The following is an 18,214-nucleotide window of genomic DNA, read 5'->3' as shown; positions in this document are numbered from 1 at the left end:
TCTTTATGTTTGAGTATTACTGAAGTTGGTGTCAACAATGCCACTATGATAAGACACAGACATTGTGATGTTGTATTTCAGCATGAAAACTTAATTTATATAATCTGTTTGCCAAAGAATTCAACAAATAACAGTTTTGAAATGTTTTGATTTTGTATTGGAGTTGAAAGATTTGTTTTCCATAATTTTGTTACCACCAATTTTAGATGACAAATCTTTTGATCTGTGATTTATTAATGGAACACAGGGTTAAGTAGTTTAGAGCATATATCCCAAATAACTATATTTTCTTACCCACACCTCTCTTCCTAGACTGATACACAGTACTCAAGTCATTCAAGCAGCAACACACTTTCCAGCAATGCCTCAAGTGCCCACAGTGATGAGAAGTGGTACGAGACAGGGGACCGAACGGAGTCTGACCTAAATGGATATAACTACATTCAGGGCACATCTGCAGACAGTGGCATCGACACAACCTCTTATGGGCCATGTCATAGTATGGCATTGTCTTCAGGCTCCTCAGCTTGCCCAACAAGCTCTTTGAGATCTGCACCACTAAAGGAGAAAGCAGCTTCTCCTTGGCCTGGTTCCAGTGATGGCAGCATGCATGGCAGCCGATTAGGTGATCGGGCAGGTCATAGTTATGAGAGGAGGGGAGCACTATCACCAGCACCAAGCACAGAAAGCAAATCCTACGGAGGATTGGTACACAGTACATCAAATCTACCAGTTCGCGAAAGCAGTGCATATAGCCTCAGTGATACCTCCTCTCAATCCAGGTAATACTTGAGGTTTTTTTTTCTGCTCAATAGCAATGGGTTTCATTTGTTTTTTGCTTTCTGGCTACCTCACATTATCCAATGTTTTTTAGCCTCCGTGATATCACCTCAATCCATTTAGTTGATGGCATCTTGCCCAACCAATCCAATGTAAAGTATAAGATTACAGTGGAATCTGCGACCTCGTCAGCAGCCTGAGAGTAGAGTCGACCCTGAACGACCAGGGATGAGCTCAGTAGCTAAGCATGTGGGATATGATGACATCGTACACTGTTATATAGCAGTGTAACACTTCTGTAGGATCACTTCCAGATCAATATCGTGCTGCAGTTCCAGCAGTGACTGTCCTGTCAGAAAACACTACTTTGTTTCCGTGTCTCTGCTCCGTCATTTTTCAGTGTAGAATTGCATATTTAACCTTGTATATTTAAATGTTGAAATTAGAACTTGATGAGGTGCTTTGAAACTGATGACCGTGAACATCTGTATGCAACACATCCATAAGGTGACATGTATAGCAATCAGAAGCGATGACCAAAGGGATAACTATTTTTTAAACTTCCTTCATTCTGAGCCTGGGAACATTAAAGCTAATTATCTCGCCTCATTATAGTTTGGCTCGGAGCCTAAAAGGAAGCATAGCCTTTCTGACCTGCATTACTCTGTGCTGCACTGTATTATCCACAAAACCATTACAAAGATTGCAGTCTACTGTTTTTTTTGATCCCAACAGAAAATGTTCCAGGAATTTAGAGTAGTGAATGTTTTAAAACCTTTAAATAAAATAGAAGATATTTCTCATTGACTATTGGATTCCATTCCAGTCGATATCCTATTCTGGTGAACAGATGGCTGTGGTTGAAGATCATCATTCTGGAATGCCAATTATAACATTGCAAAATACGTTGAGCAGGCATGTTGACATTAGAATGTTCCTGCCACACAATGCCGGATGTTTTTCATGAATATATTGTTGATGTTCAGTATGTGTATATCATTTACATTACAAGGGTTAACTCTTCTGTTAAAACATTTTGCTTTGAGTACATCAATATGATTGTCATGAATTTTAAGAGTCTGAAACTGAAATAGAAATTTTTACATATGGACATGTTCTTATCAGAAACCTGACAGAAAAAATGTAAAAGCCATTGCCAGAAATCTGTTGATTAATAACCCACAGGAAATCTACTGATCTATCATAATATTTGTATACCTAGTTTGCTCTCCTAACCTAACTCCATTGTGTCAACTTTGAATTATCATGTTTTTATCTTTTAATAGCCTCGGCCTTCCCTATCTCCTCCAGCTCTAGCAGAAGAACTTTCCAGTCTTTGGCCCCTTCGCTTCTTGCAAATGGCCATCCAAGTAAATTTGTAGAAAAGGTGGGGCAGGAGACCTTTCTCCTGCTGATCTCTAACAATTTCCACCATTGGTTCCACATCGAGCAGATCCTTTAAATGCTATATTTGTGTCAAGAAACAAAAATGATCAGTAATTATGCAATTCAGTTCAATTCAACCTCATAATTTGAAAATCAATTATTTATTTTAATATCGACAGCTGTTGATATTTCAGTCATTTTGTTTGGTCTAACAATTTTGGCAATGAGGTGCTTATTAGTTTGAGTTATTTATTTATTTACTCTTTGTAATAAGTTATTTATTTCCTTTTCCTCTAGTACTCTGAGTTCAAGACATTCCATAAGTCCAGTAGTCTTCACACGTAGTAAGAGTTCACCTCATGATGAAATTCGTCCCACTCCTTCACCGCAGTCTTCTCTTCACTCATCTTCAGCATCTGGACCCAGGACGTTTTATCCCCGTCAAGGAGCTACTAGCAAATACCTAATAGGCTGGAAAAAGCCTGAAGGAACTACCATTAACTCTGTGGGATTTGTGGATACAAGAAAGTAAGATTCCAGGTTCTAACTTCCTGAAGTGTTCTTTTCTTTCTCTTAACCCACACTATATAACAAGGCTAATGTTGCATGTGCCTGAAGGCTACCAGTCATTGGGATCCCTATTCCCATTTTTCTCTTTTGTTGATTTCCTAAAAGAATTTTGGAATCAACAAAAGGAGAAATGGTTGGTTCAGATGAGTATAATTGTGCAAGATGTGTGTTCTGATGCCAGATAAAATATATTTGTGACCTGCTTGTCTTAAGAGCATGAAGCAACAGCCATGACTATTTATTTGTATGAATTAACTGTTACAACCAGATTCAATGACACACTAAATCATATGATATAAATGAAATCTCACATTCTTGAAACAGGGTTCTCTGTATTGTGTAACTGAGTATTATGCACCAATAGTTGACACACTGTAGTATTAGCAATCAATTTAGTGGATTATTTGTGGAAAAGTTTTTCTTCCTTGTTTAGGCTCTTTTATTCCTTCAAGCATCTTTACTTCCTAGTTTGAGAGTTGAAGGAAATAGGACACTTTGCTATGAGAGTATCACAAAATTAGCATGGAAGTGGAGGTCCTTTGGCTTTGTAGCCTCACTTATAGATTTTTCAAAAACCATCATTCTTCTGCCTCTTCTGATTCCTGGATCCAGTATTCTGAAGTACTAAGGAATTTTACCTACTTTTGGTCACAGTGTGAAGAACTTTGTATTATTTTATCCTCTTTGTGTCTTGCTCATTGTTCATCACACTCTTAAAGTAGTTTTTCACTTTTGTTGTTGGTTTTGGTGCTTTATGATGCATTTTATTTAGTGTACCTTATTAAAAAGATAAAAAATTAGCTTTCCTGCAATGTGGGAAAATTATGTAAAAAATTGTGGAACTGCTTCCAACAACCGCAAACAGTTTTCTTGTGGAATAAACTTTAAACCTCATTTAAAATGTACCAGAGCACACTGTAAGAATAAAGATGCTTATTCCTTCCACTTTCTTTCTGCTTCCAGTTCCCCTCTGTACCATTACTGTAAAGCATTGAAATTCAACCTAAATTCCAAAGCTGCTGATAGTGTAGATTAACAGAATCTACTGTATGCCGTGCCTGCACCTGCGTTGTTCTTGTTGGCAAAGCTATGGGGCTGTATTGCCATATACCAGACAGATCAGAGACAGTCTTTTCATGTTACCCTGATGAATGAGAATAGAAAAGATTGCTGTACATTTGTTGATGTTTAATGAAATCTGCCTCCTTTTATTCTTTTTGTTAATGCAATGTTCTTCACAGAGAGTTCCAGCTTTATCACAGCTATGAAATTTGCAGATTTGGAAAATCTCCGTGGTATTTAGATTTTTTAAAATTTAGAAACTTCAGTATTATAGGTTCTTCTTTTATTTTTCTTTTAAAATTAAATTTCCCACAGTTGCTTTTTATATCTCTGGTAGATTGTCAGGTGGTTGATTATGTTCCTTGGAAAAACATTCTCACAGCAACAAACACTTGCCTTATCAAGAAGTGTCATCTGGTCTTTGGGACATCAGTGTGACTCTGATGTGTTGATTGTAGTGTAGCCAGTTTGATGCATGGGCTTCATAGTGTGATTTGTGAATGATATCAAGGCATTTAACTTAACTGGCAGCTGCTTAAATTAGGTGTAAATAAAAGTGCTTTGGGAAAATCACCAACATTTAGATGTCTGGCTATCAACTAATAAGTATTCTGCCTTCTTCATATGTCCATGTTTCTATCCCACATGCACACACCCGCACACTTTACAGTAGCGGGGAAAACGTTGCTATCATGATGATGTCACTAGTTTCTTCATCTAGAAGCCCAGGTGAATGTCATAGTAACGTGGGTTAAAATCCTACAATGGCTGCTACTGAACCTTAAACTCAATTAATAAAGCATTTTGGAATATAAAGTTAGTATCAGTAATAGCAGCTTTCCTTAGAGAAGAAAATATTTTATGCTTACACAGTGCTGCCTAAATGTGATTCTAGATCCATAGTTGACTTCATTGACTCTGAAATGCCAGGTACAGTTTTCAACTGTGAGAACTGTCAATGTGTTGTGAAACTTTGCACAAAGGTGGTGAAAAATCAATGTAAAACAAAAATTATTTTTTTGTAAACAATATTCAACAAAATTGTAATTCATAAAGTTCATGAAAATTAATCATCAAATTAAATGCATAATATCAGTCTTTTAAGACCATAAGAAATAGTAACAGGAGTAGGCTGAGCAGTCCATTGAGGCTGTTCAAGGATCGTAGATGTTCAAGGATCATAGCTCATCTGACATTCTTCAATTTCACTTTCCTGCATTTTCCCTGTAACCCTGATTCCCTGATCAAGGATCCATCTCTGCCTTAAAAATACACAAGAACTCTGTCCCCACAGTTCTCTGTGGGAAGGAGTTCCAAAGACTATTAACCCCCGAGAGAAGGAATTCACCCTCATCTCCATCATAAATTGACACCTCTTTATTCTGAGACAATGCCCTCTGGTCTTAGATTCTCCCATTTTAGCATTTACCTGTCATGACTCTTAAGAATCCTATATGTTCCAATGAGCTCACTTCTTATTCTTCTATACTGCAGTGAGTAAAATATCCCACGTGTTTCACCTTTGTTCGTAAGACAATCCCTCCATAGCAGGATTCATCCTGGTGAACCTTCTCTGAACTGCCTTCAGTGAAAAAATACCTTTCCTTAAGTAAAGGGACCAAAACGCTCCAGATGTGATTTCCCCGTGTACAGTTGTAGTAAAGCTTCCCTATTCTTATACCTTGAAACCTCCCTGAAATAAGAGCCAATAATCAGTTAGTCTTTCTGATTATCTGCTGCACCTGTGTGCTCGCTTTGTATTTTGTGCAGAAATGCCTCAGAAACCTCTTTTCATTGCAGCTTTCTGAAGCTTTTCTCCATTTAAAAAGTACTGTTCTTTCATTCTCCATTCCAAAATGAATAATTTCACTTCATACTCTGTTTGCCAACTTACAGCCCACTTGCTTGACCTATCAGTGTCTCTCTCTAAGGTTTGCGGTAGAATGGTGGCACAGTGGTTAGCACTGCTGCTTCATAGCGCCAGGGACCTGAGTTCAATTCTCGCCTCAGGCAACTGTCTGTATGGAGTTTGCACATTCTCCCCGTGTCTGCATGGGTTTCCTCCGGGTGCTCCGGTTTCCTCCCACAGTCCAAAAATGTGCAGATTAGGTGAATTGGCCATGCTAAGTCGCCTGTAGTGTTAGGTGAAGGGGTAAATGTAGGGGAATGGGTCTGGGTGGGTTGGTGTGGACTTGTTGGGTCGAAGGGCCTGTTTCCACACTAAGTAATCTAATCTAATCTAATCTAAACTGTTTGTATGTGTCTTGCAACTTGCTTTTCCACCTGTTTTTGTGTCGTCTGCAAATTTGGCTACTATGTATTTGTTTCTTTCCTCCAAATCATTAGTGTATGTTATAAACAGATGTGACCCCAGCACTGATCCCCATTGATTAGTTTGTCACCCTGCAAAAGAACACCTTATAGGTTCTAGAATGCCTTAAGGAAACTCTGTTTCCTGTCCATAAGTCAATTGTCTATCCACACCAATATACTAACTCGAACACTCTGGACTTTTATCTTAAGACTTATCTTTTGTGAAGTAGCTGAAAAGTGTGTTGCTGGAAAAGCGCAGCAGGTCAAGCAGCATCCAAGGAGCAGGATAATCGATGTTTCGGCCATAAGCCCTTCAGGAATGAGGAAGGTGTGCCAAGCAGGAAGGTGTGAATGCAGATTTCTCCAGCTTCCTCATTTCCCCTCCGCCCACCTTATCCCAGTCCCAACCCTCTGCCTCAGCACCGCCTTCTTGACCTGCAATTTTCTTCCTGACCTCTCCGCCCCCACCCCCTCTCCGGCCTATCACCCTCACCTTGACCTCCTCCCACCTATCTCATTCCCAACGCCTCTCCCCCAAGTCCCTCCTCCCTACCTTTTATCTTAGCCTGCTTGGCAAACCTTCCTCATTCCTGAAGAAGGACTCAAGCCCGAAACGTCGATTCTCCTGCTCCTTGGATGCTGCCTGACCTGCTGCGCATTTCCAGCAACACATTTTTCAGCTCTGATCTCCAGCATCTGCAGTCCTCACTTTTTTCTTTTTGTGAAGTACTTGTTGAGCGCCTTCAGGAAGTCAACACATCTGGTTCTCAATTCAGCTTGAGATTTCCTCAAAAAACTTTAATTACTTTATCAGACGTGCTTTCCTTTCATGAAGCCATGCTGACTCTGCTTGATGAGATTATCATTTTCTAAATTTTCTGCTATTACATCCTTAATAATTAGCACATTAGCAGTTTTCCCATCCTCTGGAACTTTTACAGGATCCAGTAAGTTTTGCAAAATTACAACCAATGCATCCACTATCTCTAAGTACTTCTTTCAGGTCCTCGGATGCAAGCCATCAGGGGTCAGTGGACTTATCTGCTTTCATCCCTTTAGTTTGTCTAATACTACATCTCCAGTGTTGGTGATGGTACTTAATTCCTCCCCTATATTCTCTAGAATGAGTAGGATGTTCAAAGTATCTTCACTGTAAAGACTGGTGCAAAATATCTGACTAACTTCTCTACCATTTCCTGCCTCCCTAAAACTATTTTTCTCATCATATTTTTATGAGACCTATGTTCACTTGACCTCGCTCTTCATGTATTTAAAAAAGGTCCTGTTGCAAATTTTTATATTCCTCACAAATTGCCCTCATAAGTTGTTTCTTTTGTCTTTGTTATCTTTTGCTGGCTTCTGAATTTATCCCAGTCTTTTGGACTGTCAGTGGCTTTTGCCTCCTTATGCTTGTTCCTTCAACTTTATACTCTCCTTAATTTCCTTGGTTAGCCATGGTTGGTTTATCCCACTCTTGGGATCTTTCCTCCTTTATTGGAATATGTTTTCGCTGAGAGTCATGAATTACTTTCTTACATCTACCACTGTTTGCTTACAGTCTTTCTGCCCAGTCCACTTCAACTAACTATATCCTCATTTCATTATAATTACCTTTATTTACACTTAAGCATCATTTGTTTCTGACTAAAGATTCTCATTTTCAAACTGATTATTAAATTCTATCATGCCATGATCACTACTTCCTTGGGATCTTTTGAGGTCATTTATTAAATCTGTCTCATTGCCAGTTATCAGATCCAGCATAGCCGCCTTGGTCGGTTCCATAACACATTGCACTAAGAAAGTATCCTTAATGCACTTTATGAATTTGTTGTCATAACTACCTTTCCCAATTTGATTGACCCAATCAATAAGAAGATTAAAGTTGCCCATAATTGTTTGTTTTTTACATATCAATATTACTTGTTGCTTTATACCTTTTCCGATAGCTTGACTTTAATTCTAACTTGAACATGCAAAACACACGTGGCCAAAAGGTAAAGTTAAGATGATGTGAAAAATTGGGTGTGCTGTGGAATTGTTTATCTCATTGAAGAATGCTCTGTTACTGAAAAGACTGGGAAACATTGATATGGTAAACCACACTATATCAAGGAAAATGAGAAATGGGCATGAAATGCTGACCTTGCTAGAACATTCTCAATTGCATGACAGACAAATTCTGGATGAAGGATAAAAAAAAACAATTAGTAAGTTCTAACAACTGTAACAAAAAAAAATTTGAAGAGTTGCCTCTTCCTTTGTCTAATGATATATTTTACTATGGATGTAATCGTGTACTGAACGTTTTAATGATAAAACTGCTCTCATTTTAAGAGCTGATAGCAAAAAGGTAAACTTGGTTAAACTTTCATTTTGAAAATGAGAACTTATTTTAATACTCAGAACAAATAGATTAAACAAACATCAATTCATTTGGCTGCTCAATATGAGCTGTGATTTCCTAATTTCAGTACCTGCCTTCCTGCTAAAAACTGCTCTCCAGAGATCAACCAATGTAATATGACTACCAGTTAACACTGATCATGAGTAAAATACTTTAGCATTGCTGCAACTGATTTGTTATGTCAATATTCGCTAATGAGGGAAGTCTGAATCCTTACTATAGTCTTTAGAATGTGTTTACTTTTATATCATGCAGCAACAGAACATTCTGCAATCATCTAACTCCTTCTGTCTTAAACAATTCTTTGCCAAAGAATTAATCCAGAATTAATGGAATAAATATTGCTGTGCTCAGAATTGTAACCTGTTTAGTAAAAACAAACGTGTTTGCACTGGATGTGCCTGGATAAATCCATTAAACAATTTGGATCACAAAGGATCATAAGTTTTATGATCCATAATAAACTTCTGTATCCAGAAAGTTACATAATTAATAAAGCTCATAAACAGGATCAGTTTCAAGAAAAATGAAAAAGCTTATGCATCAACAGTGGCCCGTTAACTATATAAAAGAAAGTGCTTTTCTTTTACTGTTATCGAAATTTGGCAACTTCAGCTAATAAATTGGTGCTATTATATGTCAAAGCAAATGTCTATTAATATTCTATTAAACATACTTCACATTGATGAATCGTTGTATCAGACATCTTTTCTACAGCAAGAGAAAGAGTTGCTTCTGTGCTCTGATGTCTTCCAAGTTCTGTGTACTATCCAATATACCCATAACTGAATTTTTGAGTTACTCTTAGACAGAATTTGCGTAATACTGCCTGACTCTGGCACTGGAGTGGGAAAGAGAAGGTTGGTTTAGAGATGGAAACCCCAGTACATAATGATTTAGTCTTTGCAAAATATTCTTTATTTTAAAAAAGCTCAAAGTACATTTCAAATTGGACGTTGTAGAAAATACAATATATGACCATTTTGTCCACTGATCGTGTTGCAATCTTAGGTGTTGCAACTGAATTCCAACGTTTGATGTTTTACTATATGCATTTACTGACAAGTTTACAGTCTGAAGGGTTGTATAAGCTATCATTCTTCAATGCCGTATGGTTGAAAGGCCTCAGAATGGCATTTCACTGACAGCATCTTTGCAGTGTTGCCCTAAGCCTTTGTGCATACCTCAGCATATAGTCCTAGACTTTGGAATGTATTGATCATCAACACTCGATCAATGACCAAAATGCATCTTTTATTCAATTGTAAGTCTTCCAGCAGCAGTTGAATTTTGTCTCTGTTTGCATCTCTGGGCATAGAGCACAGATTCTGCATGAATAATCTGAGAGGGAATGTCCTCCTCACCATCAGCAAAGCTGAATCTTGTTACTTGTTTGAAAATTTTGGTGATGACGTATTTTGTCAAATGACTTGACAGTCTGTTCAGGAGACGAACCAGAAGGATCAGCCACTCCCCTTTTTCCAAGGCATTCAGGACACATGCTGACCACTGTGATTTAAAAATCTGTGCATAAATATGCAGCTAAATTACTATGTGTAAATTCTAAACTGAAAGTACTTTTATGTTTTATCGTTTAACAGGATTCTTACAAATTCTATTCTATGACAAAAGGGATGAAGGAGTGTGAAGCAATCTTAAATAGCAGATCAAATACATTCTCGATTCTTTTGGATTATCCCTTTAAGTTACATGTATAGTATGTGTTACAACATAGTAGTGCACCCTTCTGTTAATTAAACCAAACACCCAGAAAAGCTCACCTCGTCTCATAACCTGCTAAAATATGAATGACCGAGAACACCCAAATTCCACTATTTAAAGAAAATAAAATCAATTTATTCTTTAACTCTAACTCTTAAAAATGAACACTAACTGACTCTTCACAACTCCAAGCCCCCCCTTTCTATTAACTGCTTATTATCTGCCTCCACCTCAATAATATACTGTTCCCATAAAACACTTATTAAAATTACATCAACTTAATTTCAAAACCATATCGCTGCTGTCATCTTCTGTGTCTTTCTTCTTCTGTCTGAATATCTGCCTGGGTCATTGTCTTTCATTTTACTATGAAGATGTTTCATATGAAAAGGTACCTTTAATAGAGCGTGTTCCTAATTTTTTGGGTAGATCTTGATGGCAATTGCTCTATCCAGTTTTCAAAATGCCTGCCTTTTTTTATATCTCCAACATCGGATCGTCTCATTGGTTTAATGTTGACAAAACAATAAATTCAAATTCGATTGGGTTTTAGTATCCTGGGGCATAATTTAAACTGGTTAAATTTGAATTGTTGTCAAAACCGCAACCAACTCAGGTATCTATTTTACAGCCAAATGTTACCTATTTTCAATTTTCCAGTGCACTCTGAGACTGCTCTTGTAAGCTCTCAGTGCAGAGCAGTATTCACTCTCTGTTAAAGGTACAGTATATGCCTTCAACTTCATAATATATGCTGAAATGAATTATATGCAATTACTACTTGTATAAATTATATAAATCCAGATATCATACATGGATAGGACTTGAATTTATGCTTCCAATTATTGTTTGTTTTTAGCTGGACTTGAAACATTAACTCTCTGCTTTCTGTAGTATAGATACCAGCCTGGCTGACAATCTCCAGCAATTTCTGTTCTTGTTTCAGATTCCCAACATCCACAGTTCCTCATTTTATTTAAACCTATCCCCAGTACTTTGTCAAATATTTCTCTCTCATTCAAATCACAAAAGCAGGTTAACTGAACATTTTTGTATTGTAGGAGTTTACTGTGTGACTACTGCATCTCCTGCATTACAGAAGTGACTGCACTTCAAACCACTCCATTGTGGAGTGTGGAGCATTTTTCATGAATTTTTTCACTTCAGCACAGTTGAATCCTATTGCTATCAACAATAAGTGGGAATAACGTATCAACCTTGCTAAATACATGACATAATTCAATGGATTGTCAGGAATTTTGCTTGCATGGTAGTTTTGTCCAAGCATTTTCAAAATGTGAGGAAGAGAGTTAACAATGTAATGTCATCAGCTTTTGAGATATGCATTATCAAATCATTGTGCAAGAGATGGCAGATTCATAAAAATGGCGTGTATGCTATCAATATGCAAGTATGCATGCAAGTTCGTGATTAATTACTTGAAATTTTTAAACAAGCTCACAGGTAGTTTGTGACTTACATGCAGAGAAACAAAAAAGTCCTACAGCAGAAGGGTTCAATTGTTCATTTATAATTTATACTAAAATTTCAGTATACTGGTCTCTATGCAGTCAACCTCGCACATTTCTCTTTTTAAAGTTTTGCTATCTCTATGGTTTCAGATGAGATAACAGCTTTGTGCAGTTGTAAATGTGTGCATTTACTAGTCATGGATGACTAGGTTGAATTTCATCCATTTGTATCTACTTTATGGAAACTCTAATCATCTGTATGTATAGCTATTCTGTGAGACTTGTGCCTACATACTGTCTGGTTAAATGTCAGATGGTATCATGCTTCCTATGCTTTGCATTTCTATTGGGAAGTACAGCTAGCTCAGCAAAGCGAAGTCAAGAATGTGAGTCATCATGCATGACACTAGCAAGTCCTGTTGAATCTCTCTTGGTGAGAAAATGTTAATCAATGTGAAAGTGTAAAGTACATTTTTGGATACATGACGTTGGAATGTTGAAGGGTTAAAAAATTATTTTTTAACAATACATTTTTGCTGGGGTGGAAGAGTCCAGAACTAGGGGGCATAGGTTTAGGGTGAGAGGGCAAAACATTTTTTAAAAGGGACCAAAGGGGCAACTATTTCACGCAGTGGGTGGCGCATGTGTAGAATGAGCTGCCAGAGGAAGTGATGGACGCTGGTACAATGACAATATCTAAAAGGCATCTGGATGGATATATGAATAGGGAGAGTTGAGGGGGATATGGGCCAAGTGCCGGCAAATGGGACGAGATGAGGTTTGAACATCTGGTCGGTGTGGATGAGTTGGACCAAAGGGTAAGTTTCCATACTGTTCATCTGTATGGTTCTATGACTCTTTGGTAAAAATACAAACATGTAAAGACCCGTAATAGACTGTTCAGCCCCTTGAACCTGCCATTTGGCTCTTCTGATTTAACAGTTGAAAATGTGTTGCTGGTTAAAGCACAGCAGGTCAGGCAGCATCCAAGGAATAGGAAATTCGACGTTTTATGCCCGAAACGTCGAATTTCCTATTCCTTGGATGCTGCCTGTCCTGCTGTGCTTTAACCAGCAACACATTTTCAACTGTGATCTCCAGCATCTGCAGACCTCATTTTTTACTCTTCTGATTTAACCTCAACTCTATATTCCTGCCCACGTGTGATGACTTTTCACCTACGTAGAGTCATAGCGATATACAGCATCGAAACAGATCCTTTGGTCTAACTCGTTCATACTGACCAGATATCCTAAATTAATCTAGTTCCATTTGCCTCCGTTTGGCCCATATTCCTCCAAATCCTTCCTATTCGTAATACCCATCCATATTTTAAATGTTGTAATTGACCCAGCCTCCCCTTCCTTTGGCAGGTCGTTCCATACACACACCACCCTATGTGTGAAAAAGTTGCCACTTGTTTAAAAATAATTTATTCACGTTTTTCTTAGAAATATTTAAAGATTGTGTTTCTACTGCATTATCAGGGAACGAATTCCACAAACTCATGATCTCTGCAATAAAATGTTTTACCTAATCTATGTTTTAAATAGGCAGTCCTTATATTTAAATAGTGATCTCAGTTCAAGACTCTCCCATAAGAGGAAACATCCACTGCAAATCCAACTTGTCAAGGCCCCTCAGGATCTTTTATATTTCAATCAAGTCATCTCTTACTCTTCTAAGGTCCAGCTGTTCCAAACTAGCCTGTCAAACTAGTCCTCATAAGAAATTCCACACTTTTCAGGATTAAGCTGATGAATCTTTTTTGTTCTGCCTGCAGTGTTATAGTTATAGGTCCAACCAGTCCATGTTGAACATAAACCCAAACTAAACTGCTCCTGGCCCATATCCCTCCAAACCTTTTCTATTCATATACTTATCCAATGTATTTTAAATGTAATAATTATGCCCACATCCATCACTTCCTCAGGAAACTCATTCTACATGTGAGCCACCTCAGTGTTTAACTAAAATGAAAAAAAACCGCAAGACTTTAACATTGTTTGAAGATCCAAAGGGAATCTAGACAAACACAGTCAATGTTCCTACAGAGCATCAGGAATGCTGCAAAAACTTTACATTTGCAACGGTTCGTAGTTTATATAAAGGTGAATCAGACTGACCAGGGTGGTCTACTCTCGATTGCCTAAGGAGCAAAGGAAGGATCTTGCAAGTTTATGATTCCTCACCTAATGGTCCTGCGTGGGTTTGCAGCTCATTTTGCATCTCCCCCAGAGGATTATGTAATGTTGATTTTAAAAAAAAATTCTCCTGTCTTATTTAAATCTCTCTCCTCTCACCTTAAAAATGTGCCCCCATGTCTTGAAAGACAACACCATAAACTCTATCTTATACCCCTTATTACTTTAATATAATGTTGCCTCTCAACCTCCTATGCTCCAGTGAAAAAGTCCCAGCCTTTATAGCCTTTGCTTATAATGCAAACCTTCCATACTTGGCAACCTCCTGGTAAATTCTCTTGAACCCTCTTTAGCTTAATAATATCCTTCGTATGATGGTCGTTTTCAACTTAGCAACGTGCAAACGTTTTAGATTGTACTTGGCTTGAGTTTATATAAAATGCCCTAACAACAATGTATGTGACAAGATGCTCAGGCTTGTTAACATTGATGATTTACCATAAGGCCAATTACCTGGCAACTTTTAACCTTTACAATCTTCATAAAAGAGAAATGAAGCAAACATCAACAGTTGGCAGGCGAGAAGGAAGAGATCACCAAAATGTTTGCATCTTCCCTTTAAGAAGGTGACCAGTGCTGTAAACAGATTTCAGATGTAGTCACAGGATAACTGAAGCATCGCCTTGTTTTTTTTTAAACTTCATTCCTATCGCAATATTTGATAACATATTTTCCCAGTTTTCCCAATTATTTGCTGCACCTACACTCTAATGCTTGTGATTAATGCACTAGGACACCTAGATCCTTTTGCATGTCAGAGCTGTGCAATCTCTCACCATTGAGATCATTTTTATTTATTCTTCCTGCCAAAATTAACAATATCACATTTTCCCACACTGTCATTTGCCATATCCTTTCCCACTCACTTAACATCCACCAGTTTTGCTTTATCCACAGCTAATATTACGTTCTCCAAGACTCCAATTAATTGATTTAAGCATGATTTTGCCTTTACTAAACTGGGTACACTCTGCCTGATTACCAAGTGCCCTGCAATAATTTCCTAATAATAGATTTTCACATCTTAATTAAGACCGATGTTAAGCAACTGTCTTGTAGTTTCTTGCTTTATGTCTCCCTCCCTTGTCTGATTAATCTCACATAAGGATGGTATTTTGAACTAAACACTAAACTTTGAGGTGGGAATGTGTGAGATCATCCACTGTGGATCCAAGAAAGATAGGTAAGAGTATTTTCTAAATAGTGAGAAACTATGACCTGAGAAGGAGTAAAGAGATTGATGGTCAGTTCAATATCACTCAAAGCTAATGTGTGGGCACAAAATAATAGGCAAGTGGAATGTGGATCGTCTTGTGAATAGTTGTGTTACAGTTCCTGGAAACACTATATAAGCTGTTTAACTTATATTGTTCAGTTCAGTTCTGGCAGCATGATTGAAGAAGGAGATATTGGAAAAGGTGCTGCACAGATTTGCCATAATGTTACTGAGGCTAGGAGGTAAATTATGAGGAATGATTGTATTAACTCAAGTGTTGAAGATTAGGGATGAAATAATTGATTTGAGAATTGTAGAACATGATAGCGTAGATAACAAAAAAAATATCCACTGCTAGAAGAACCCAAACCATGTCAGGAAAGCACCCTTTCCTCAGGCGGCAGGGAAAATCTTAAAGGACCAGATTTTTACAGAAGACTCCATTAGCCTTCAAAATTGTGGGAAGTCCTGCTGACATATTTCTGACAGATCTGATTTTTGCCTGTAGGTGAAAGGGGATGAAATGGAGCATGGTTCCAATAAGAAGGTACTTAGAATTTAGTAATTTTGCTTTGATTGAGGTAAGGTAGAAAAAAAATCCATTTAAATAGAGCTCTTGGTTGACATTTCCTGAAGGACTATCATGTCCTTACAAGTTTGGCTGAGTTTCAAAAGTTAGGATTTTTTAACAGGGATTTCTGGATTCATGATTTGATTGATAATTTAAAGAATTATTAAAGAATTAGCTTACTTTTGACGTGGGTTTAGTCTAAAAGGTTTTGTAAAAACGTATTTATCATTTGAAATTTTAAACGATTGAGTGGGTTGTATGAATGAAAGTTTTCTTTTCCCTTCCAACTGAATATGGCTCCTGAAGTTTGTCCGTGATTGGCATTAAGGTTTTAAGCGGCCAAGGAAGTGAGTAGAAAGCGAGGGATGAGAGTTGGATGGCATAACCTCATGGGACAGCGTCCTATAAATGAGGCAAATCTCCTAATCAGCCCCCTCAGCATTCTCCTTTCCCCACGTAGCTGACTGTGCTCTGCATTTGGGACAAGAGACTTGACTGTTTTCCTACACTTGCATTCACTACTTCCAAACCCCCACCAATCCCTGCTCCTCTTTGAGATCTGATAGTTAAGTTACTGAAATAGGGAATAGTCTGGGAATCTTCACTGTGGGTGAAAGTTACTTTCAAAATATTTTAATGATGGTGACACAAATGTTCTAGAAATGTGGAGATAAACTTGACATGGATAGTAGACACCTACTGAAATCAAGAGTCTGTAAATTAAGTAACTTCAAAATTTTGCACACAGTGCTTTGTCCAATTTGTAACAGATTACTTTGCCTACTTTCACCTTCAGAATATGCTTAATCTATCCCATCTCAGATCATACATTGTTGAATCCATCATCTATTTGTTACTTTGAGACTTGACAAACAGTCGACCACCCAAGCTCTGCCTCCTGTTAACCTTAGGTCATCCAAATGCTAGCTACCCATGTCCTTACTTTCATAAAGTTCCATTCATACATAATCCTGAGTTTGAGAAGAAAGTCCTGAGATACTAGTCCTGTTGGATAGATATGAGGGAGAAAGACTTTGAGGAGAATGGCCATAATGCAAGTGGCTTAGAGTCTGCCTGGACAGGGAGGAGCAGAATAAAAATGTCTAAGTAATAAAGACAGCAAAATTGGGGGAAGAATGAGAATGTCAAAATGCATTTAATGGCAAGTGTAAAGCTAGTAAGTTCAGTTGTTAGCAATGTAAGTAGTAATAGGGATGAGTTCCTGATGAAGGAACTTCAGGAGTTGGTCTCTAAGCTAAAATGCAGAACTGATAATCTTTGGATTGTTGACTGAACCATGTGAAATTTGGCATTGGAGCATGTGCCTGGAGAATTAATCCACGGTAAGAAGTCTAGAAATATTCATTTTCGTTGGAGGCTGAAATAGGAAACTAAAAAGATGCTTAAACTGTGAAGTGAAAAGAGATCAAAGTTATGTTGTCTGTACGACATTTCTCCCGTTGCCTGCAACAAAACACAGGAGCTGGAACCAAGCATGCATTTGGAGGAACCAATCGTATTTTTAAAGAGCAGGTAAAGTCGTTATAGTCCTACCAGACCAAAGGGCTGCACTCTTGTTAGAGACAGATGACTGGTAGTGAATTTTATCTGAGGGCCACCATGCCTCTCAGTGAAAAGGTTTAGAAGTAGAGCCCTTCAGGGTTAGTTATCTCAGTTGGCTGGACGGCTGGCTTGCGATACAACGTGATACCAATAGTGAGAGTTCAAATCTTGCACTAGCTGAGGTATCCAATCATGATAGACATTACTGAAACATACAAAAATGATCAGAGCTAGGAATAATATATTGCAGGGTATTATAGATTTAGAATATATGGAAAGTGAAAAGGAAGGTGGAGTAGCATACTGAAGTATTTACAATAATAATGGTTGAAGAAAAAAGGACATAGCTATCAGTAAGACCAAAATAGAAGCCATATGGGCAGACAAGACAGCTAATAAATAACACTACTACATGTTGCCTACAAAACACTGAACAGTGGAAGAGAGATCCCAACAAGAAATAATGCAAATAAATTAAGGAATTGAGCAGAAAAGGATAGGGCAGAGTACCCAATCCCCATCACCGCAATATTTGCTTTGGAGGTGGAGTGGACAGTTAATTGGATGGTAAGAGTTTGGGTGGCAACCTTGCCATCTTCCTGCCACTAGCCAATATAGTCCCCTGTGGAAACGTGAGTACACAGGCCTGCTCACCTATATACTATTAGAAATCTTCAAGCAGGTAGCTAATGCTTGTTTAAGGGCCTCACCTACCACCACTAGTATGCAACCAACAGTAGGTGAGCGAGTCATCACATGGGAGGCCTGGAGAGAGAGGAGTTGTCTGATAGACTTGCAAGATCCTAGGGTTGGTCCCTACATTCAATGGTGCTTGGTGAAGGGTTGAAGAATGGCATTGAGAAAGCAGGCTTTTGCTTTGATGCATTTCACAGGACACAATCTCACGTCATTCACCTGAATATAATATGGATGCATTTAAGGGGAAAC

General features: G+C 38.0%; 1 protein-coding gene across 5 annotated transcripts in view; it reads left to right on the top strand.

Moving 5' to 3' along the window:
• sipa1l1 (signal-induced proliferation-associated 1 like 1) overlaps positions 1 to 18,214 on the top strand; it is a 370,728-nt gene that overhangs the window by 325,779 nt on the left and 26,735 nt on the right. For all 5 annotated transcript variants that reach the window (XM_060828818.1, XM_060828813.1, XM_060828816.1 and 2 more), the window contains 2 exons: positions 313 to 782; positions 2,464 to 2,694. In XM_060828818.1, coding sequence (XP_060684801.1) covers positions 313 to 782; positions 2,464 to 2,694 — 701 coding nt within the window. The remainder of the gene's footprint in view (positions 1 to 312; positions 783 to 2,463; positions 2,695 to 18,214) is intronic.

This window comes from Hemiscyllium ocellatum, chromosome 8 (assembly GCF_020745735.1).
Source record: "Hemiscyllium ocellatum isolate sHemOce1 chromosome 8, sHemOce1.pat.X.cur, whole genome shotgun sequence".
In the NCBI taxonomy this organism is placed as follows: domain Eukaryota; kingdom Metazoa; phylum Chordata; class Chondrichthyes; order Orectolobiformes; family Hemiscylliidae; genus Hemiscyllium; species Hemiscyllium ocellatum.
Note: the sequence above shows the minus strand (reverse complement) of the source record. Positions and strands in the feature narration are given on the sequence as shown.